The sequence below is a fragment of the Acipenser ruthenus genome, chromosome 28 (genome assembly GCF_902713425.1).
Source record: "Acipenser ruthenus chromosome 28, fAciRut3.2 maternal haplotype, whole genome shotgun sequence".
Classification (NCBI taxonomy): Eukaryota; Metazoa; Chordata; class Actinopteri; order Acipenseriformes; family Acipenseridae; genus Acipenser; species Acipenser ruthenus.
In genome coordinates, this window is record NC_081216.1 from 14,760,516 (window position 1) to 14,785,704 (window position 25,189).

The 25,189-nt window shown below is 38.7% G+C and overlaps 1 protein-coding gene across 3 annotated transcripts in view; it reads right to left on the minus strand.

Annotated features, from left to right (window-relative positions):
• LOC117435123 (USP6 N-terminal-like protein) overlaps window positions 1–25,189 on the minus strand; it is a 96,330-nt gene that overhangs the window by 12,498 nt on the left and 58,643 nt on the right. For all 3 annotated transcript variants that reach the window (XM_034058076.3, XM_059002980.1, XM_059002979.1), the window contains 9 exons: window positions 24,567–24,652; window positions 24,399–24,438; window positions 22,150–22,230; window positions 21,053–21,160; window positions 17,206–17,315; window positions 13,520–13,568; window positions 12,368–12,488; window positions 8,826–8,920; window positions 4,080–4,145 (listed from right to left, as the gene is read on the minus strand). In XM_034058076.3, the coding sequence (XP_033913967.2) occupies window positions 4,080–4,145; window positions 8,826–8,920; window positions 12,368–12,488; window positions 13,520–13,568; window positions 17,206–17,315; window positions 21,053–21,160; window positions 22,150–22,230; window positions 24,399–24,438; window positions 24,567–24,652 (756 nt within the window). The remainder of the gene's footprint in view (window positions 1–4,079; window positions 4,146–8,825; window positions 8,921–12,367; window positions 12,489–13,519; window positions 13,569–17,205; window positions 17,316–21,052; window positions 21,161–22,149; window positions 22,231–24,398; window positions 24,439–24,566; window positions 24,653–25,189) is intronic.

Sequence of the window (25,189 nt, forward strand, 5' to 3'; positions counted from 1 at the left end):
TACTTAATCACATTTCTATTTTCCTGATGTGCCACAATGTAGTACCAAAATTAATCATATACGTACCATAATTCTCATTCTAATGAATTAATTCAATTTTAATCAATTTCCTGAATGACACATTACTTAATTTTTAGTGATTTAAGTAAGGCTTTTAAAACACTACATTTTCTATGTTTGTAAATTTACGAGTTCACAAGAATATTGTTTTAATAACAATTTCTGTAAATCTCCAGAGAAGACGATATATTTTAATTACAAACTGAATCTCTCCATTGTCCACCTGATGGCAGTATTACTCCATTTTTGACCAGATTTCGTATGAAACACATATTCGGCAGACATCAAGTCTGTCTTTAGGAATTTATTGCCTCAACTGAAACATAACGTTTGAAGTTTGGTACAATACTGCTTGACCACCAGTATTTTAAGACACAGAATACTAATGCCAGACTTGCATTGATCACCACTTCTACCTACCTTTCATTCATTAATTCTGCTTTGTCTGGGAACACTGTTGGATTTTTAGATTAATATTTACGCATTTCCATTTGCACTGAAGAAATACTGGATCAGAGAAACAAGCGTAAAAGCAATACTTTCTTCTTCCAGCACAGTGCACCAGAGAGCTTTTAGGAATTGAATGGTCTGAACACTGCTTTTCCTTAACAAGAGGATTTCTGCTCAGGATTTGTTTAATACTCCCCTCCCTCTCCTGGGTACTATATTTTTAAAAGTAAATTGTTTAATCGACAACAAGACTACTAAAGCAAAAAAATCTATATAATTTTAAAAATGTTTTATTTGACATGTTTCCCACTGTGGTGGTCCAGTGGTTAAAGAAAGGGGCTTGTTATCAGGATGTACCGGGTTCAATCCCAGCTCAGCCATTGACTCAGTCACTGTGTGTAACCCTGAGCAAGTTACTTAACCTCCTTGTGCTCCATCCTTCGGATGAGACGTCAAACTGAGGTCTTATGGTAAGTGACTCTGCAGCAGCAGTTGTGATGCATAGTTCATCTCCAAGTCTCTGTAAGTCACTTTGGATGAAAGTGTCTCCTAAATGACTAAATAATAATAATAATAATAATAATAATAATAATAATAATAATAATGTTTGTAATCACTTTTTATTATTTATATTTTTGGGAAATCCCCTTTTGCTAGAGATTTGATCGATCTGTGGTTTAAAATTGTTATTCTTGTTTGTATTTTAGATTGCATGGTTGTGGGGTTTTAAATAGTAATCTTACATGAGCAGGGATTTATAAACTGAATAGAAGTCAGAATAGTAATTAGCTATGGTGACGTCACCAGTAAATTATGCAAATGAGTACCATCGAAGGTTCCAACCTTCCTTCGGTAATGTGGTCCTAACCTTCAAAGGTCAAAATGTAAAACACATTTTTGATTGACAACGAGGCTAGTAATGTAGGCCTATACCCTATCTCCTTCTGTATTTTATTCATAGGGTAAATTTGCAATTTGTAATTTGATTTGTCATTTTTACTGATGAGCCAAGGAAATCTCAACAGACATACACAGTAATAGATAAGAAGTCAGATCCAAATTTGCTTGGCGAAACATTTATTCACAGATAGATGATGAACAAGATAAAGTGCATCCATCCTCAGTGCAAAATAGTGCAAAAACATTTCAGTCAGGCTTTTTCAACAGCCAGAAGTCTTGAGTTTGTTATAATTACCTGCTATTTTAGTGGTGGCCACATGTATGGCACCAACCTCCATTTTTTGTATTGTGTATTTTACCATCAAAATAATGCTGAACAGTTACTTTCTAAAATGTATTTCCCAAAAAGAACTCCTTTTAAAAATATACCATGTATATGCTAATGCAGCTTCAGGGCCGTTCTCTGACTTTGAGCTAGGATATGGGTTACCGAGCCACGTTGTCCTTTCAGAGCCAACTTGACAAAGTTTTGAGATTAATCAGCTACTCGGAACCAGAGGAGCATTGATGGTCCAAATGGCCTTGTGACAGAGCACAGGCTCTGCACATGGGTGCGTGTGTGTGTTTGGTGGTTGAGCCACTCGGGGACCCCCCGTCTTTTTATTTTTGTTCAATCTTCAAAGGAACTGACAAAGTTAACCAAATACATTAAGCATAGACACCAGGGCCAGAGGGCACAGAAATTAAGTGGACAAGCATAGACTGGTCAAATGGTTTCCTCTCGTTCGTAAATTTTCTTATGTTCCTTGATACCACACTCCAATCTGCAGATGTATGTAGCGATTAAATATATAGCCAATACTGAACAACAGAAATAACTTGGGACGTGATAGAAGGGAAACTTCATAAGGGAAGCTTCACAACACCATGCTTTGACTGTGCTTTATTGCACTTTTTAATGCTTTTACAAAGGTACACCTGTATAACAGTAACTGTTACTGCACTTACATTGATAACCAGAACGCTGATGAAAGCATTAGATGAAATGTCTACAGCTGTATCTGCCAGAAAAACATAATTCCATTTGGGAATACTGTTAAGTGAGGTAACAAAAAAAACAAGGGTATACTATTGCAGACAAGAGAACATAATTTAAAACTCACCCAGTTTCTAGTAGCTCAAGAAGTTTCCCTCAAAGTGTTAAACTCTGAGACATGCGGTCTTGACTTAATGCAAGCTGTGCTGCCTGTGCTGAATTTGAGTGTGGGTTTGGAATGTGGACAATGGCTCATCTTTGCTTAGCTCATCAAAGTCAATGGAACTTGGATATGTTTACAGGAAATACAGTTGAAGACCATAGCATCACCCAAAACACCCAGGAAATCATTCCAAGAATAGATCCCTGAGGAGTCCAGGATTAAGAGAATCCTATACATTTGTAATGGTTCAGTTATTTTAAAATTCCTGTAGGAAAAGTGCCTTCTTGGTTCTCTGAACTATTAATTTAGTGATTTAAGCTAACAAAATAATACTGTAAAATGTCCACGCTATCTGTTCACTATACAAGTATGAAATGTTTTTATTTAAAGAAGCCTATATTTTAAAACATCTGGTACTTTAATACGTACAATCTCTGCTTTCAGACAGTCTTGCACTTTCTTGGTCACTCCATTAGGAGAGTAAGATTGTCCCCACCCCCTCAGGGCCTTTTCCCCTGTCAGTAACCAATGAGCTGCCTGTTAATTAATTCATTAATTTAATTAAGATTTTCAATGAAGATGTAGGTTAAAAAAATGGTATTGTATTTTAGTACATAGAGTGACCACTGTAGCTTTGCACTATTTATTATAGTAAGATTATTATTAGTGCTATATGTGCACTGGAAAACAATACTGAAATAAAACATGAAATTCTAGGTTAAAACAAAGTTGGGTTTGGTCTTGGCCCTGCTAGCCGCAGCAAAGAGCCGTGGTTCTGCCAGGATGTTTAGCTGCCATGCTCCACAGCTCTGGAAATTCCTGTGCAGTGTAATGCATCTGGAGTGCTGACATGGTTCACAAGGTTCATTTAAACATATATCTTTTTTTTTTATCATGCTTTTCTTTATTTGGCATGAAGAGCTGCTTTTGAATTTTGAAGGACTCTATAAAAATGCAATTTTTATGGTAAGAAACAGGTACCCCAAAACTAAGTTGCAAACCCTATTTAAATTATAAGGCACATTTACATTCACCATTTCACTATGCGTCATTTACAATTTAAATACTGGATTTAGAAACGAGAGGCCATTTGGCCTATCAGTGCTCACCTGCTTCCTCATACCTGGATGATTTCAAAACCTTACACATCTATGTGTAAAGAAGTCTCCTACTCTCTATCCTAAATCTATCTCCACTTAATTTCCAACAGTGTCCTCTGGTCCTGGTTTCCACCCCAGATGAGATGCGTAATTAAAGACTTGCATGATCTCCATTCTCCAGTCTTATCTAAACTGGTGGCCTTAAAGCACTTTGTATGCAGAGACACTCAATTAGGGGTACAGATTCTCTGAACTAGGTGTTATACTGGTGAAGAGGCTTGGTTTTTAGCCTTGAAATACAGCAACATTCGGAGAAAAAAAAAATCAGATAATATTTACATCCAATATACTTGAATAATTAAACACTTACCCTGTCTATAAAACACTGGAGGAACCATTTCGTGGTATAAATCCCTGTAGACATCTGCTCCTTGTCCTAGAATTCAAAAGAGGGCTGGTAAGTGATTATTACGGAGACACAGTGGCTGTGGAAATTCAACAACAAAACAGACAGTTACACGCCAGTAATTCACAAGGGGTTTCCTTTAGTGGCTCTTGGGAAACATGAGAACCATGTATAACCCCAGTATCTAGGAACTATATATCCAATTGTGATTACATTTGGTAAGGACATTCTTTACTTCAAGGCTAGCTGAAACATGTGTCATTTAATCTATCTAGTTCATTTTAGTGATTCTAAATTTAGCATTGTTGAGAGTATAATAATCTTGCTATACACTGAATATGAGGTTCAGATTTACTCCTTTTTGTTTTCACTGATTGCTCTAATTTTGAATTCAGTCGATCAGAACAAACCCCCACAACACAGAAATGTGAATAATGAATATTTTATTGATGATTATGCGATACACAGAAATAAAGAAGTCTCAAACCCGCTTGGCTTGAGGGTCCAACACCTGGCCTGTTGGACGAGGCAGACAGTACCAAAGGGGTAGCAACAAGAGCGGAGCTAGGAGAGGCGGAGGGATGTGAGTGAATCAAACGCAATACAAGGAGAAGTTTCTATTTATATAGCTCTGAGAGGACAGAAATAGAGGATGTAATGTGTGCAGTCCAGATGCAGGAACACGAGACAGAGTGAGAGTGAGAGCGAGAGCAAGCGGAAGTGAGAACCAGAACGAGAGAGAGCAAGGGGGGAGGAGAAGGAGGAACAGGGCTACCGCCACCAAAAGCTAAAAGTCTATTTTCATTTAATTCTGTTTACTTATTTTATTACAGAGCGATTGGCTTGTGTGCATAATCCATCTACTGCATCCATTGTAACTGCAACAACTACCATCTACCATCTACCGAGTGAATGTAAACAACAAAAAACACTAGTTCAAACAGTAGCCCTCAAATAGAGGTGGGGGGTGGGGGAGTGAACAGTCAGTACCGGGTAGGAACTAGGTTACTCCCTTCGGCAAGACGGCCTTACCAGGCATGGGTGCATGATAACACCACACGGGTGGACCGGCTCTTGGCATGGGCTGGGGAGGATCCAGTTGTCGTTGTTCACGTAAGAAAAAACAACATAGGTAAACAGAGTCGGAAGGCTCTGCAAAATACATTTCTAGAGCTAGGGAAAAGGATTAAAAGCAAAGCCTCTGTGGTAGTTTTCTCGGAAATACTGCGGTGCCACACGCAGGGTCAAGAAGTCAAGCGAGGATTAGAAATTTTAACACGTGGCTAATAAACTGGTGCAGCCAAAAGGGGCACAGGTTTATGGGTCACTGGGGAACCTTCTCGACGGGGCGTGGCCTGTACAGGTGGGGATCCGGGCTGCATCTGAACAGGAGGGGATCCAGTGTACTGGGGAGACAGTTAAGTTGGGGGGCAGGGAGGATAGAACCAATGGGAGCTACACTACAAACTACACAGCAAACAAAGTGCAACCAAATTGTTGCCAATGTTCATAAACTGAAATGCCTATATGTAAATGCAAGAAGCATTCGAAATACTTTTCTAGAATTAGAAGCCGTAGTCAATGTGGATAACTATGACATAGGAATAACAGAATCCTGGTAAACTCCAAATGATGGAGACAAGTTTAACATGGAAGGATATAGGTTAGTTAGGAAAGATGGAGGAGGGGTCGCAATACACATTAAAAATGACTTAGAATGGGAATACTGGAAAGTAATGGCAACAACAATTAATCAATATGGATTAAATTAAATAAAAACAAATCTAAATGTTTAATAATGGGAGTCTGTTATAGGCCCCAAGTTCTGACAATTCATTAAAATTAATCATTAACAAACAATGAAGCAAGGATACATAACTTACAGGTAACAGAACCACTAGGAATAAGTGACCATAATGTGATAGAATTTGTGGCAAATAAATCAAGGGCAGAACATGAATAAATAAATCGGGGCAGCAGTGTAGAGTAGTGGTTAGGGCTCTGGACTCTTGACCGGAGGGTCGTGGGTTCAAATCCCAGCGGGGACACTGCTGCTGTACCCTTGAGCAAGGTACTTTACCTAGATTGCTCCAGTAAAAACCCAACTGTATAAATGGGTAATTGTATGTAAAAATAATGTGATATCTTGTAACAATTGTAAGTCGCCCTGGATAAGGGCGTCAGCTAAGAAATAAATAATAATAATAATAATAATAATAATAATAATAATAATAACATAAATCAAAGACAATGGTTTACAATTCCAGGAGAGTAGATTACAAAGTAATGCAACAGGAGCTTGGGATAGAATACTAATAGATGAAGCTGAAAACAATTGGATTACACTTAGGGATATAAATGTTACAATTGCAGGATAAATGTATCCCAAAAATTAGAAAAGGTAAACTTAAGAAAAATAAACCATGATGGATAAATCGATCTATTAAGGTGGGTATTAAAAATAAAAGAAAATGTTATCTTTCTATTAAATCAAAGGGAGCAGCCTCACACATAGAATAGAGAGGCCTGTAGAGACCTTAAAAAGCAGACTAGGGGAGTGAAAAGGGAATTAGAGAGACAAGTGGTGGTAGATAGTAAATATGTAAATACGCACTGATGGAAAGACAGGTTTCATCACAACTGCATTCTGCAATGGTTCTCTCTATATACAGTATGTAAACATATAAGAGTGACCTATGCATTCTCAACTATGGTTATAAATGTTTGAATAATTTGCTGTGTTACTATAATTTTTTATAGTAAAAATGGTTGAAACAACTGTAAGGTAACAGAATAGGAAGGCTACTACTGTATGAATAAAACACATGTACCACCAGTCAGTACAAAACAGGTGCTCTATGACTTCCTGTGGTGGTATTTGATTTGTTCAACATTTAAACTTTTTCTAAAACGGCACCTCGCCACAGCATGCACTCATTACAGCGACAGCATGACCAGGTGGCTTGAAATATTAGCATCTCATCCAAACAGAGACTCGTATGCCTTTTAATTCTATTTAAAAGATAACAATTGCTTATATGGTATGTTTCACATACATGAAAGGTACATTCAGTATCTGCTGTAGCTATTTCTTTTTACTTATATACAAAGTCAGTAAGGTTTAAAAGTACAGAAATATAAAAAATGTTGGATAAATGACTGGTTCTCCTATGCCTGATGCTTCACAGTCAAATCGGCTGAAAACGAGGTCACTGTTATACAAATGGTATTCCTGATGTGTATTCTGAAATATATGAAAAGCAACCAATGGTAGAGGTTTCTGCAACGTCACTACCGTGAGTGCACTCTCCTGTCCGACAGAGTGGCCAGCATGGACCTGGAGGCCGAGCACACTCCTAGATAGGAGGCTGTCTGGAAGGCGTGAGCTGGCTCATTGCATGAGTCACCATAAAGCCCAAGCATTGAGGGTGGCCGGTGACAAGTTCCATGTGAGCCTCTGCCTGTGTTGAAGATTAGCCAGCCATCCATATGACCGAGTACTCTGATGCCTTTGAGTCTCAATGGGGCCAAGATAGCTTTCATGCACTTCGAGCAGGCACGGGGAGCTAGGGAGAGGCCAAATGGCAAGATACGGAACTCGTACGCTGTTCCCTGAAAGGTGAACCACAGGTACTTCCTGTGCGCTGGTCTTATGGGGGTGTGAGGTCCACCGTGGTGAACCAGTCGCTGGCCTGATTGACTGCAACAGCTGTTGCATTGTCAAAATTTTGAACCTCCTTTGGCTCAGATGCAGGTTGACGTTGAGGTTGGGCGACCTGAGGCCACCATCCCGCTTGGGCACTAGGAACTACCTAGAGTAGAACCCTTCCTCCAAGTTGAGGGGGTGTATACTGCGAATAGCCTGCTTTTGCAGCAGAGCTGTTACCTCCTGAAAGCCTTGAAAGGAAAAATGGTGCTGAGATCTGTGAGCGCAGTACTTTTGTGCCCTCGGGGGAGGGCATGACTGTGTCACAGGTTGAGCAGCTTTGGTATACAATATTCAGGATTCGGGTCTTTAGGAGGTAAATACCCATTTGGTAATGGTTTTATTTCGTACTTGAAAGGGAACCGGCCTTTACAGTTATCCAGCCTTAAATTCACCAGCTACTCAAAAGTAATGACAGTCCCCTGTGAAGTACAGTGAGACCTTGACCTGTGTTGGTTAGATGCTGCTCCTGCTAAACTGGAAGCAAGCTGGCCTATAAGCCTTGGAAAAGATCTATGAACGAATTCAAAGCATTTGTAGGGAAAAAAATAAATAAATAAATAAAAATTTAAAAATGAAGGCATGCTCCAGTTACATTTATTTTAAAACATGACATCTGGTACTACACTTGGTTAAAGCAATTACCCACCAGCTGCTTCCCCCTATTGACTGACATGCTTTCATCCAATAGACTGCTTCGACCCAGACCACCCTGGTGGGTGTAGTGACCCAGGATGTGCAAGTGTAACAGATGTCCTAGGAATAAGGCATGGGAAATTAAAACATTCTTTAACCAAAAGTAGTCCTGGCTATCATGTTTTAAAATAAAAATACCTGTAAATTATTAAACTGCACATGTGAGTCATATGTAGCTAATGGAAGTGCACAGCAGGTAAGATTTACTTTATTAGCTACAATTACTTTAAAGTACTGAAAACAATTTATTTCTGTGAATAAATCATTTATAAAACTCAGATACAAAATTGACAAAACACAACCATTACCAAGTGCTTCTTCAGCTTGGGAATCAGTCTGGATAGTATCTGGTCGTGGTGTGCTTGAAACCGCAGAAGCTTGTGGAATCCAGGAATAAAAAACCCTATGAGGAAAAAAAGATACAACAGCATGTAACCTGGGACGAAGACAAAATAGTCACAGTAAAAAAAAAAAAAAAACAACACAATTGTTTCTTTGTAATCTCTATTAGTATGCAAGCAAGCAAGCAACATTGGCATGCTCGGTGAAGAAATGTTCTTTCATGTTACTCCAAGCAACTGCAATTGTTTCTCTGGGGGATCACATCAAGATATATTAAATTTGACTAAACAAACTGCTTACAGATCAAGCAATCACACATACACTATAACATTTTAGAATACTGTAAACCGTTTCCTGAAATAGAAATGCTATTGCATTACCGATTGGGATATACCTCTGTGTAGCCCGATTGATCTGAGTACATATGACAAAGCTGCTCGGAGAGCCCCCTCTGCGTCAGGCATGGAGACCCCACCCCCGAGGGGATAAGGTGCCATTAGCAGAAGGGATCTGCGCCAATTTCTATTCAAGCCCACTGTGTTGGAGTCAGCGCAGCTACCTCGAAAGGTAATAGGTAACATTTCTATTTCAGGGAACCAGGGCTATAATATATAACATAACGTTCCCTTTTAAGTACGCAATGTTATTCCATTACCGATTGGGATAGTGTAGGACTTGCAGATGTGTTATAAAGGGGTAGACTGAGAGGCTGTCCTTAGCACTCTGGTCCCAAAACCTAGGTTTTGAGGACCCATGACATATGGTCCACTGAAACAAAAACAAAAAAAAATTTGTGGGGAGAACCTGCACCTGCAAAATGTAGACTGAACAGCTACCTTTAGCACTGGTGTAAGAACCCAGGGTTTTTCAGGAATCCATGACATCTAGTGTACAGAAACTAGAGACAAAATGTAGGTTAAACCCACACTATGGTATATGTGTGTCAAATGGTAGACTGGGTGGCTGCCCTGAGAACTCTTTGACAGCTGCTGTTTGGACAGGGCTTGTCCATGGAACATAGCAGATAAAGAGCTGCTGTGTTTGACGTCAACCCTGAGTCCGGTCAACATAGTACGCTAATGCCCTCTTACTGTCAGATTGAAAAGATGGTGGATGAAAAGGCTCCAACTCCATTGACTGGTTGACATGAAAAGCAGAGATGCTTTTAGGGAGGAAAGCAGGGTTAGTACGGAGCGTGACCTTAGTCCTGGTCTCTGTGAAAAACAGGCAGGCTTTAGCAATGAAAAATGCTTGCATTTCACCTACTCGCTTCACAGAGGTGATTGCTTGTAGGAAAACCGCCTTTAAAGATAAATATTTCAGCTCTGCTGAATGCAGGGGCTCGCTTGAATAGTGGTTTTGTAAGTGCGTTAAGCACCATCTTCAACCAGAAGCGAGGTACAAGGTCCTTCCTAGGAGGATGCAACCTCCGAGCTCCCTTCAAAAACTGTCCTGCCAGGAAGTGATCTCCTGGGGAGACAGAGTATTTTAAATATGGCAAGCTGAAGTAACTGCCAGGAAGACCTTAAAGAGTAGAGGGATATTTACCCTTGTTAAAAAGGTCCTGCAATTGCAGCATTATTATTTGTTTATTTAGCAGACGCCTTTATCCAAGGCGACTTACAGAGACTAGGGTGTGTGAACTATGCATCAGCTGCAGAGTCACTTACAATTATGTCTCACCCGAAAGATGGAGCACAAGGAGGTTAAGTGACTTGCTCAGGGTCACACAATGAGTCAGTGGCTGAGGTGGGATTTGAACTGGGGACCTCCCGGTTATAAGCCCTTTTCTTTAACCACTGGACCACATGGGGTCCAGCCCACGAGACACACCAAACCTGGAAAACCCCATTTAAACTCGTACTGGGAACGCGTAGAAGCGGCCCTGGCATTCTGGAGGGTTGCAATAACCTCATCCGAGAGACCGAGCTGGCTTAGTTGCACCCGCTCAGGGCTCGCTGGGTTGGGATGCCATAGGCTGGACCAGTCCGAGAACCAGTAACCATACAAATATTGTATTTCCTTTTTTTTTCCCTAATGAAGAGAAATAGAAGAAAAGGTTCCACAGGAGCGCAGGAGCAAGGAGTGGAAGAGCATGGAGTTAACCCAGAGGGGGGAAATGGAGGTTCCACCGATGCACAAGGCCGCGGTGAAAAGTAACCATAAACGAGGGCTAAAGGTGCAGAATAAAGTATGACATATACTAGAAGCGTGAATATTTTTCACAAAACAACCATGACGCTCAGACGCAGTTGCTCCTTCTCAGGCAAGGCTAAAGAGAAGATGGCCCTGATCCCTCCTGCTTGCGACACCTTATACCCTCGGGGGTGGGGTCTTCGTGGCTGATGCAGTGGGGGCTCATACAAGCAGCTTTGACCTAAAGAGGTGGTCTCGGTCCGATTGGCAAACGCACCTGGTTCGCTTGTTAAACCTCAATGTGCACAGCTGGGCTCCTTTTGCACATAGGAAACAAACTATACAAGGAAGTAAACATTTTGCACATAGATTAGTTCATATTCTGAGGAAATAAGTAGAGCAAAAAACTAAATGTCTCTGGGAACTACATTAGGGTTACCTGGGAATACTGGGATTGTCTCTGTGTTCAGCCTATTTTCCTACATTCGAGAAATGTATTAATTAAATTAGCGAAGTGCTCCCCCAGTGCCATCTTCCACACCAGTATGAAGAATCTAAAACACGCTTTTAAAAACTACAGCAATACATCAAAGCTGCCATCCTTCAAGATACCTCGCAGGGTATTGTAAACATCTGGTTCACAGACCATATAAACGGGCCAAGTGCACCTGCAAACTGCATTGTGAACACAAACTAACTCGGTCCTGGAAAAAAATCGAAAAGGACCAAAAAAAACCAAAAAAAAACACTTTAGCTCGCATCCAAACAAACTCAGTCCCTTTGCTCGCAGATATGTGTGAACAACAAGCACATTGATACATTGTTTCAAACGAAACGAGTCCATTCGAAACGGACCCAGTGTGAATGAAGCCTGAAGCATGAATAAAGTTGAAATAAAGAGAGCAAAGAATTTTGATCGTTAGGAGCTTCTTAAATCCAATCTCGATTCCTGCACTGCCAGAAGTCATGCAATACCGACGTTCTTCAAAATAATATTGCTCTACTGTGTTGTGAAATTCGATATGTAACTGGGTAACGGATTCTCTCACATATGACAAGTCCCGCTTACACAATGAAAATTACACTTTTTGATGATAACCATCAAAAGGTCTGTGTGGCATATTGAAGCATCGTGGTCAAGGCTGGCCAGTGGCAGAAATAACAAACCCAGAGGTGGCAGACTGCAATTCAGCCCTTTGGTGCACTTTTCATATTTAACAAAACAAACGGTTTAAACAAACACACACACATCAAAAAACGGAATCTCTCTGCCCTGTCACAGTCAGTATCTAGGGAATGATTTAATTAGCTTTAACCACTTTAATGGGTGAATTTGACATCAGTATTTTCGGGGGATTCTCTTCTTTCTTACCATGCATTGCGTGTTTCTGATTTGTCAGCAGCTGTGACAACGCCCAGAAAGCATCCTCTTCATTGAGATACATCAGAAGGATGGCTGCAATTTGACTCATTCCTTGACAGTAGCTCACCTCCTGCAGTGAATATATTCAAAGAGAATCATTTAGGCTGGCAAAAATAAATGAAGCATTTCCAATAGTTTTTACAAAACATGCTGTGCTATTGTTTTATATAGACACCAGGGCTGTCCAACAGATGACTTGAACCCTGTATGTCTCACTAAGCCCCCCCATGTAGTTTCATGAAGAAGTGGAGAATACCATTCAAGGATCTTTATGGGTTGGAAAAAGACTACAGTCAAAATGCAGCAACAGCTATGTTCTGTTTAAACATGACACAAAAATACTAGCACTTCTTTGGATCTGTTCAGTTAGCGATTTAGTTCTAATAATCAAAGCCAAACAGGTTGGACAGCTCTGTTGTAAATGATAAATTATACGTTTAATTTCTTCTACAGAATCAATAGATAAAGAATAAGAGGGAATATCACACAGCTAAAGTTTCATTAGCACAATTCTGAAGTAACAATACTTCAAATAAAATTGAATTCAAGGTTTTCTTAAATTGTATATTTCTAGTTTTCAGAAGTACTAAAAGAAATGACTAAATCATATGACAAACACTTTTTTTAAAATAATTCTTGTCAAAATGATTGCCACTGAACCTATTAAGTTAGGGTAGTATTTCTAAATGTAGCACCGTTGAGTGTTTAAAAGTTTTTTCAACATATCTGAGCTAATGGAGTAATTCATGAAAGTCCGCCTTAGCCTTTAATCTCCTGTAACTATAACAGTACAAATAATAAATGTAACTTTTAAAAAGCATTTCAGTAGAAAAGTCAAATTCTACATTAGTTCTGCTTTCTGAATTGGAAAACAAACAGCAGTGGAAAGTGAGATGTGTCAGTGAGTGGCACTCATGTCCCTCAAAAGTATAGATTTTTTACTAGAATCTTGATTTCTGTTCCTCACAGTTAAAGTCTAGTAACCTTACCTCCAGTAACGATTCACTCTTTGCTGTGTATCTGAACATCTGAATCACCAACATACTGTGAGTCTCCCACAGTGTTTAATACACATGCTGTAATATTTCAGAAATAACTCACTGTGTTGTAAACGGAGTAAGCTGCCAAGACATCAAACAGTGCCTGCTGCCTGTAGAGAGATGAAGATGAACCTTGTTACAATCGGCTGTTTCTTAACAGAAATCTAGGGACATGTTATACAGGAGTTGACATACCAATGCTGATATGGTGTAGGGCCACTGAATACACTTTGAAGAATGGTCACATATCACTAGCTGGGGATGGAAATCTCTAGTCATCTGTTGTCATCACTTTTGAGACAGATCATTGAGTAATATCAATAATATCTGTCTGCATTGGATATGGAAGAACATGTCCTACTACCAGCCCTCTATTAAAGTCTGTTGTACGGTCTTTTCTACCATTGCTTAAAATGACTTGAAATATGGAGTTGTCAGTAGTATATTTATTGCATAACAAATGATTCAGTCATTTGTGGGACTGCTCATATCCACCAAAGTATGTGCTACAAGTGGCCTTCCAGTGTTCTCAGCCCTCTTTCTACATCACATAAGAACAAACGTACAAACAAGAGGAGGCCATTTAGCCCATCTATGCTTGTTTGCTTCCTAGTAGCTGACTGATCTTAAAAAGCAGTCAAGTCGGGTCTTAAAGGATCTCAGCATCAATAACATGACAAGGTAGCCCATTCGATAACATAACCACTCTCTGTCTAAAGTGTAACACTTTGTCCTAAGTCCATCCCCACTTAAATTCCAAATGTGTCTTAAGGTACCGGTTTCTGTGCTTAAAAGTGGTGGTTAAGGCTAACTTTATCAACTCCTTTTAAGATTAAGTAAGGAATAAAAACCAGAACCAAAGACAATAAGTTATAAATTAGATGAAATCATTAATTACTTCCCCACTTAAATTCCAACTGCATCTTCAGGTACTGTTTTACCTGAATGGTAAACACAACAGGAAATGGTAGCTGTTTCCAGTAGCTCATGGCATTGAGATTTTAATATCTAAGACCTTGAAGGACCAATCTTTAAACATCAATTTTAATTATTAGCACTAGCACAGGTAGCAATGCCCCCCTTTGTTGTGCAGCTACCTTACTGTTTGCTACTAATCGTACAATCTAAAGACTAGAGATTTAAAATTAGCACATAAACACTGTTCAAGAGCATATCGCCTCTCCTGTAAACCATAAGAGGCTGTATTTAGTTACAGGAAGACCATGCACCGATGTAAAGGAAGTTGCTGATGATTTTTGTTTAGCACTTTGTCTGACGGCTCTGTGCACTAAACTGAAGGTCATAGCACAAAACATTCATAGTATGAATTTCAGCTAAAATCCTCAAATACTCAAATTATAAATAGGCTCTTTAAAAGCCTACATTTTTTTTAGTATGTATTTTTTTGGGGGGGTTTGTTTAACTGTTAACTAGTTTATAAACATTTTATTAATTTATAAAAAATATATTTTTTTATCTTTGTGAAAAGGCTAAATATTTTTTCTTAAATTACAAAACATGCATTCTAGGAAAAAGAAGTCTGTAGGAAACGCGGCAAAAGCTATAGGTCTGTTTTTACCAATTTGCATAATAAATGTGGCCTGCTTGAGTAAGTGAAAATACTGTTTTATACAAAAAAAATTGTCTGTTAAACATACTGTAGGCCTGATACAGGGTAACTTTGCTAGCTTTACCTGATCAGTTTATTTTACAACTGAACATTGCAGGTGAGCTGCTACATTTCCTAGAAAACTAATAAATACCTTATTTGCAATTTCCCCAAACTTTATTGTGTTTATTTGTGGCACTTCTAATAAAACTGTTTTATTTACAGAGATAATTATTTTTAAACACACTGAAGTTTAGTAAATAAATCAACAAACACTTATTTTGCTTTCATTCATTGTTTAGGGTCATATTCTAGTTCATAAGAAGAATGATATGACGTCCAATATTTGAATCCTAAAACATGCATTTTGTACTTTGTATATCTGTCCATAATATTGACCTGGAGTAAAAAAAAATAACATTAGGTTATTACCATAACCCTGGTTCCCTGAAATAGAAAAGAATAAATCTGCAATACTGTTCAGTGTAGCGCTAAGAGCAAGGGGAGAGGCAGGTCATTCTAACAGCTGCTGCGGATTACATGGCAAATGTTTTAGTGAGTGTTTGTCTCCAGGTCGAGTGAAAGGGAATATAAGCACAGTACAGCAAAATGCATGCTTCAGGATTAAAACATACAATTTACACAAAGCTGTATCTTCTTATCAACATTGCACAATGAATGATAACATAACAGGGTAAATTGTTATGAATTTACTTACCTTATATAAGGCTGTGAATCTATGTTTAACAGATTAAAGTCTGTCTAAATGGTCATTTAAACTCAAACTTATTTCCAATGACAAAGTAGACTTGATTTAGTATTTACTTAGAATTTTCAATTAAATGTTTAGTAAAACACAATGCCATTTAGATTTTCGTTTACCATTTAAATGTTTAACCTTTTGTCCGTATTTTCAAAGTCTTTCCTCATTCTTGAATCCCTTTTTTAAATGAAAAATTCATGTTAAATGTTATAAAATAAGAAACTTGGATTACATTAGTTAGTTGTTTGGTTCTTATTTTGTAAAAAGTGTTATACCTCTTTCAAAAAATAAGAATAATTTTATGACCAGAGTAAACACTTTATAAATAAGGTCCTTACAGCCTTAATGTTCTATTTCTTAAGCATCCCTTTAAAGTATCTGTGACAGGAGAAGTGGGTAGGGGTGTGGGTAAATCTGCTGACAGAACAGACAGACACAGAAGTTGTGTTTGAAACACTGCTCAGGATTTATTCCTTACAGTACAGAAGTCCAGAAAGTAAACAACCAAGGTGCTGGTACCAACAATGGCACTCGCTGCGGCCGACAGTACAGGCGCTGAGTGTAAAATAATAGAAAGTACAAAAAGGTTGAAAACAAAACACTGCTATACAATGAGGTCCTACGCTGACACACACTCACAAAATTCCACTGTTTTGGGATTTTAGAATCCCCTAACTAATTAATCCCTGTTACTAAGGGGGAAAACTATAACCACACTTGGTGGTTCGTAGTAGTTATTTTCTCTGTTACCCAAGGTTCTGCAAAAAGGTTTGTCTGACTTTGTTTGTAAGGTGATCGTACCTTGGCTGCCAGCCTCGATAGTTTGTCGGCACTTCCCTTTTGTAGTGAGACGCTCCAACTGGACACACCCAGCTGCTGGTCAGGGATCAATCCCCCCCTGCTTTACTACACCCACCTGCTGGTCAGGGATCAATCCCCCCCTGCTTTACTACACCCACCTGCTGGTTAGGGATCAATCCCCCCCTGCTTTACCACACCCACCTGCTGGTCAGGGATCAATCCCCCCCTGCTTTACTACACCCACCTGCTGGTCAGGGATCAATCCCCCCCTGCTTTACTACACCCACCTGCTGGTTAGGGATCAATCCCCCCCTGCTTTACTACACCCACCTGCTGGTTAGGGATCAATCCCCCCCTGCTTTACCACACCCACCTGCTGGTTAGGGATCAATCCCCCCCTGCTTTACCACACCCACCTGCTGGTTAGGGATCCCAGCTGGTCAATCCCCCCGCTGCTTTAACTCACAACCAAACACAGCAGGTAGCAAGGTCCAGATGGAGCGTCCGAACATGCACATGCCTCCAAGAAGCCAGTGACGAGACACTGCTTGTCACAGTATCCATTTTTACTTACTTCACTCCAAAGCGATCCCTGAACATGATGTGGTTTCTAAAGGTGCGGTTCACATCCAGATCTATCTGTTTGATTTCTGTGGAGTGGTGCCTGGCTTGCTGTTTCATTTTCTGTGGAACAAAACAGAGTTGCAGTTTATATGATGATTCTAAACCACAGTATGAGCTTGGGTAGTGCAGTCTTTTCCATCTGAACCATGATACGGAAGAACATAATAAAATGTGTAAACAAGAGGAGGTCATTCAGCCCATCTATGCTCATTCGCTTCCGAGTAGCTGACTGATTTCAAAACTTTGTCAACCTGGGTCTTAAAGGATCTCAGTGATTCAGCATCATCAACATGACTATGCAACCCATTCTTTACCCTCACCACCCTCTGTCAATGTCCACCGAATTTCCAACTCCTTTTAACATTAAGGACTTTAAATCAAGTTCCCCTTTGTTCTAAGCTAAATAGATTCAGTCTAGTTGCTCTTTGTTGGACTCTCTACAGTGCCATAATGTGTTTTTGATACTGTAGATACCGGTTTGTAGTGTTACCCTTATAAAAGTTTACCACAGTAATTTAGAGGTTTTACATGGTTTGCCTTTTTTATTTATTTTTGGAAGGGTCTAGGAAGCTGCTGCCATCAAACCCAGAGGATTCTGGAACGTCAGTACCATGAGTGCGATGAGATGAAAGAGATCCTAAACAGACAGCTGTTCTCTGCACTCTGCTGTCCGACAGTGGTCAGTATGGACCTGGAGTCGACGCACACTCCTAGATAGAAGGCTGTCTGAGAAGGCGTGAGCTGGCTCCAGATGATTCACCATAAGGCCCAACCATTGACAAGTCCCGTGTGGGCATCTGCCTGTGCTGGAGACTGGGCACAAAGGAGCCAGTTGTCCAGATAATTGAGCACTCTGATGCCTTTGAGTGTCAAAGGGGCCAGGATAGCTTCCATGCACTTCGAGAAGGCACAGGGAGCTAGAGAGAGAGGCCAAATGGCAAGACAGGGGATGTGCTGTCTGACCCAACGTCTTCCGACCGATATGTTCGATTTAAGGAAATCATTTCTTAACGACAATCACTTTAAAGGACGTATTGTATATAAAAACAATACTCTCAGTAACACTCACAATAAATATAACATCAGAGCAACATGTTCAAGTAGATCACCACAGTATGGTGAAGTAAAAGGGTGACAAGCATTCATATATGAAGATAGAGAGGTGCCTCCATAAATCCCTAGATTCTGATATGCTTTATAGTATTTTATGGTAAAGAATATCCTCACCAAGTTTTATCACAATTGGATAATCAGTTCTCTCTTTTTCTGTCACAAATTATGTTTTATGTTACGGGATATGTATCATTTTTTGTTCAACCTATGTACATAAAACTGTACCTAAAAACAGGTAGTTGATATGTTTAGTATTATACAGCTATGGCCAAAGGTTTTGCATCACCTACAACTTTAGACATGAACGATATGAACATAATTTAGATATTTTATTTAACATCATGTAATCAAAGAAAGTACAAAATAATCATGCAAAAATCTACCCAAAGCCATAATAGTAATACAGATAATGTTAGATTTTTAAATGTCACATTTTTTAATTGTTGTCAGTTTTTCGTTAAGTATCTAGAAAACTACAAAGCAATATGTAATTCAATATGTTAACGTAACATTATTCAGCAGGTTTCAATTGACTTTATGAAGCAAAATGAGTTAATTCTATAGGGTGATGCAAAATGTTTGGTCATCGCTGTATACAATATGCTGTGCAATCTCCCTTCTCGCCTACCTGAGTGCATCTGATCCTACCTGCCACACTCTAATCTGCTGTGAAAGAATCTGACACATGCCTATTACATTAAACAGATCCTGCTCCTAATCAGACAAGCCTATTGTGCAAGCCCTACCATCTGCCAGCTCTGCGCCTACAGCGGCTCATAAGCATTTAAGCGGATTCCCAGAGAGCTGGCTTTTTGATTTGATAAGAGGCTCCCTTATTGGGATTTTGCAAAGACGTGTTATATGTCATCTCGGAGAACAAGAGATGGCCTTTCGTGGGCACGACGAATCGGATGACTCCCTGAATCGTGGAAATTATGTCGAAACCTTACAGCTAGTCAGTGAGTTTGACCCTTTACTGGAACAGCATTTGGAAACCTTAACTGTTTTTTCTGGGACATCAAACAAGATTCAGAATGACCTAATCGAAGCAGTGAGTAATGTCCAACTTAATGCCATTGCCAAAGAAAATGAGGAGGCACCATTTGTTGCTATTCTACTTGATGAACCCTCAGATCTAGCTTTCAACTGTACTGCGTTATGTGACAGTGATGTTGTGGAACACTTTGTTGGTTTTACTGATGTTACCGACAGTCGGACTGCAGCTGCCCCTTTCCTGCATGCTGATGCAGTGTGCCAGAAGAACTATGAGTTGGTTGCTCAGAGATATGATGGTGCAGGAGTAATGGCACGCGAAGAAAGTGGACTTCAGAAACGTGTGTGTGAAAAGTTCTGCACTTTTTGTTCACTGCTGTGCACATGTTTAAAATCGTGTCCTTAGTTTTGCAGCATATTAGGGAATGCAGGCTATTTTTCAAAAATTTGGAAGGAACAGCTGCGTTTTTCTCTCAATCTACAAAGCGGCCAGAGCTTCTTCACAAAATAGTTAAACAAAGACTGCCTTCTGTTTGCACGAGTTGGAATTTTCACTCGAGGCTTGTACAAACTGTTAAGCAGTTTGTTCTAATAGTAATATATTTCTAAAACTTATATTTGAATAATTTTCCTACCATTGATGCCACCTAAAAACTACCTGAATAATTGATTCTCAAAATCAGGGCTACATAACCATTCCTTTTGGGACAAAGTGACTTGCATTGGGGAGATACAGCTTCTATATATCACTGATTTGTAGTTTTATACAGTATAATATAGTATAATTACATTTCAGGGATTCAAGTATATGCATACCATATATTATATGAATAAAGCGTACAGTCCGTGTACACAAATGTGTGTGTTACATATTGCAGGTGTTTGTCATTTTGTTCCTCTGTCCTGTACACAGTTACATAGGTAGTCAAATGTCCTGATACGACACATCCTCAGGATGAGGGAGTATAATACATTATAATATAATACATTCTGTAACCTGTTAGGCCAACAGAGGCATTAAGAGCTTAAGCTGATGACATGTCATACATGAGCGGCATGCTTTTCTTTTATCTACATTGCTGGAGTCTTACAATGTCAGCACCTTATTTCAAATTAGTATCTTTTAAAAAGACAATAGTCAAATGACAAGGTAGGAAGGCAGGAATTAAAGGGTTTAAAAAAAAAAAAGATTTGGATTTCATTTGGTTTTCATTTCTTGTCTTGTTTCTGTTTTTCATCACATCATTGAAACGTCTTTTTAAAAAGGTTTAAGCAGAGTGAGTTTTATAGCCACAAGCCTATCTACTGAAGACCAGCTCAAATAGCCTTAGTTCAGTTCAACTTGTCACATTGATAACACAAAAAGCCCCACTGGAAGTGCACGTCAGGTAAGAGTTATGAAATGATTTAGTTAGCTACAAACACTTCCATAAATAAAACCTAGTTCTGCATTGCAGCAAATCAAACTAAAAGAATAGACACTGTTCCTTCTGGCACACTGGTGTAAAAGGCAGAAAACTACTACCCTGGAAACATAAAATACTTTAGTCTTGATTTTATTATCTTAGACACAAACCTATTTAAATGTTTGGTTTTGTGTTTTTACATTTCAAAGATTTGAATTTAAACGTCACAGTGTTGTAGCACCAGCTATCCTTGAATTCTTTACAAGCTGTTGTCATTTCTCTTACCTCGTATTTTCCTGTGTTTTCATTCTTTAGTTTCTCCACATCGAGCAGCACAGACCAGACCTGACCTCGTAGATGCAGGGGAATTCCCTTATAGACTCTCCGCATCATCTGAGAGGCGATACACATGGATCAATGACACTATATGGTGCATATTTTATGACTGCAGCAAGCTGACAAAGTGATGACATTATTGAAGGCTCTGCAGTACAGTAACAAGGAAATGGTGTACACAATTTTTAGGATATCTGTTCTTTACCGTATAAGAAGTTGTTCATTTTATTCTACCCTCTTACCAACTTTTCTAATTCGTCTGCATTTTTTATGTAATTTATTTTTTACTTCTGGAAGCTTAATGCCCCATTTAGTGGATAATCAGCACACACCCACTCCTCTTAATGTGACCATTAAGAGATCATCCACAATCCACGGTTGTAGGTAGTGAATCTCAAACCATTCCAACATTAAGACACTGAAAAGACTTCTAGTTGAAATGTTTGTCATTTAATTTACTATGTTTCTTTTAGTATTTCTAAAATCAATAGTTATGTATGATATACAAGAACAAGGGAAAAATAAACCGAGATTCTGAGATGACTGCAGATAAACAGAAGCCCACTTATAATATTCAACACAAGCAGCCGTAGCCAAATGAATTATCAAGTGTTTCCAGTGGTAGGTCAGCTCTATTACTTACAGTTCATCTCTACTTTAGCCCTGTGCTGGGGATCCTTTATAAAAGTTTACCACTATCATTTTGCAGTTTTCCCATGCTTCCCCCCCATGTATTAAACATAGTTTACCTTGGTTTGGCATGTTTTACAATATGCTTTACCATACTCATCTGGTCTTTACAATGCTAACTTTTGCTTTGCCATGCTTTCACTTCGCTTTATTACATTTTGCTATACTTTTACTGTGGTACACTTTTATAAGGGATAATCTGTATTGCTCTTTTGTTTATACCTTATACAGTGTCATTTTCAGTCATTTCAGTGATTTCATGTTTTACTTTCATCCACTCAACAGTGCTAATTTTAGAAATGCTAAAGACACTAAATACATCCAGTGACAAACGTTTCAACGTTTATCATTCTTACCTTCTCACTGTTTCTGTATTTATCCCATTTCTTTATCATTTTCAGCCATTTGTCCACTCTTTCAATCTCTTGCTGTTTTTGCTTAAACACAAGACATAAAACTGGATTTAAATCTGACTGTAAATAGACTAAAACTAGAGTTACACATTAGTACATCCATTACTTTAAACACTACAGTGGTAGCCAAAACCAGCTATTTACCTGTTGAAATATTGTTGCAGAGCGATAACGCAAAAATGTCACAGCTTTGCAATCCTGTTTTTTTTTACTACTTTAGCTGCACTTCATCAGAAAATGCATTTTAACAAAACAGCAGGAAGCGCTGAGGATTTAAAGGCAATTGTGGATTTTGTCAGAGCGTTGCTAAACTGCACATGGTTTGCAGTTGATTGTCCACACTCGTTCAAACAGGAGTTACAGTTATTGAACTAAAATCAATATAGCCTGCTGTTAACAAGTGCTTACAAATGCCCCACAAAACACCCACCCTTTTTTAAGGGCACAGGAGATGATCAATCCAGCAAGAATCTCTGATTGGAAATATTTGTTATAATATTAATGTAAATATTCATTTACACTACTGGTACATTACTTGTACACTTCCAACTATAATGATTCACTACTCTGTATCAAACGATTATACAGTCCTGTTAATGTTGCATTTGTTAATATATGAATCAGTGTGTCAAAACACCACAGTACAGCGCTGCACATATACTACTGACCCGATAAAGTGCAGACACAAACTGGGGGTCGGGGAAAAAATCTGGTTTTACCTTTTTAATGGTACAGTAATTTTATTATTCCCTTGTTTTCTCGTTTTCTTTTATTGAACATGTTTAAACTGGGCAGTTAAGTGACAGCATGTAAAAAGTGAAACAAATGAATTGTTAAGCAATTAAATCTATAGTATAAAAAGCCTCAATTTTTGTAGCTCTGGGTGGGGAGTAAGAAGGAGAAAGACGAGAGTGGCGTGGCGTGGCAGAGTGTAGAGTAAAAAAAGGTTTACAAATTGGTAAAAATCACAGAAAAAACGGCTTAGCTGTCCTGTTGTAGGTAGGGGTTTATTTGAAAAGTGTATTTAGTTCTCCAAGAAGAGACAGATTTTGTTGTTTTGTAAATAAAACTTGTTGAAACATCATCAATATTGTGTTTCAAGAATCTTTACCACTGCACACGGCCACACTACAACAATTTATAAATATAAAACAATGTGGGAGTGAAATGGTTTATTCTACTGACCACTACCTGCATTGGAATTTTATTGAGAAAATCTTATGACTACATCAATGTACAAACTGTAAAGACACTGTTTGAAAGTGTATCATTCATTCTGTACCTTTAAACATTGGGGCACTGAAACATGTACTGTTCAGAGGATACCTCCTGTACATTAAGACAATAACTCTGTCTGTACAGACGACATTTAAAACAGTCACATGATCTCAATATAGCAGGTCAAGGTCAAGGTCACAAATACATTTTGCAAGGGGGTTTATGTAACCCCTGCTGTTATTTTAATGAATTATTAAATGTTCTTCTGGTGGCAGGAATAACAAAGTGTTGCTGAATTAAGGTTTTTCAGAAAATTCGCAATTGCTGCCTAACTAATAAGTAATTCTACATTGTGTTTCTGCTAGACAATTATTTACCAAGCTTACTAACTAAGCTTTTCTTGTGGTAAACATCAATAAAAAAGTATACAAAAAAACCTAATAGGATATTAAACAGTTAAAAATTGAAAAATAAGAAAGGTGGATGATTTAAAGTAAGTTCTTTTCAGTTCTCTTTTTGCATTAAAAGTGTTCCAGACCCCCCCTGCAGTGTTTACAAGAAACATATTACTTTACCTTTGCTGTATCCCATGTTGCCCAAATAGCGGCAATTTTATTTTTCCAACATTATAGCGATTGTTTGGATTTTTTTTATTCACACACTCTGGTGGAAATGAGCAGCATATATTGTGGGAACAAAAAACTGTCATTGTTGCAGGAGGGAGCATGAACTGGACACACTGTGATCCTTAGAGTATTTATTTTTTCTCCCGGTGAACGCTCCTGAGTAAATGTTGAGAAATGTATTGCCCAGTTAATTTATAGATGTGTGAATACTAATTTCAAGTGTATATGTTTAAAAATATAACTCTGCAATACAGACAACAGGATAATGTGTTTCATGTCCACTTTACAGGGTAATCTGTAACACTTTAATGTACTAAATTAAAACAGAACTGCTGAGGCGACTCCTACCTTCTCCTCCAGTGCACTCGGTGTCGGCAGCCCCTCATCACTAAAGGGCAAAACAAAAGAGAGTCATGAATTAGTTCCGCATTGAAAAATACAAAGCACTTCCACGAGATAACACCATTTATCTGTACACAAACTGATTCATCGTCTGAATAACTGAAAAGCACTTACTGCAGGAAGCCAAAGCGGTCAGTGACTTTGTATATATTAAAATCAGCATCTTCCCAGGGGTCGATCTGTGCTCCTTCACACCGACCCTGAAATCATAACAGAGAGATTAGAATAAAAATCAGCAGCGGTGCACTCACAAGCCATGCAGGTGTAAATCTACAGCATTTGTGCCACAGGAGTGCAGACATATCCGTTCAGTGAAAAACAGGCTTTTATCCAAACCCCTTATAATGTTTCCCATAGTAAAAGCATAACATTGTGAGCCCAGAGAGATGGCAATACATAAGAAATATGGAATGGGCAAAATGACTGTACAAATTACAGTGGCAACCTTTTCTAAGGGATGCAGTCCCCAAAAACCAATGCACAGGTTAGTTTAGATACACTATATTTATTTATTTAATTTACATTTATATAGCGCCTTTCATCACAAGAACCTCAAGGCTTGTATTGAGCTCTGACACCTTATGAACTAGGACTTTTTGAGAACAATGGTAGCATAATCCACTGCGTAAGTCATATCACAATGAATGGTTTGTAAATCTGAAGTAAAATAAAACTAATTACGTATCAGACTCAACACTTTCTTTCAAGAGGTTAAAACACGAAGGTGAATTTTTCCT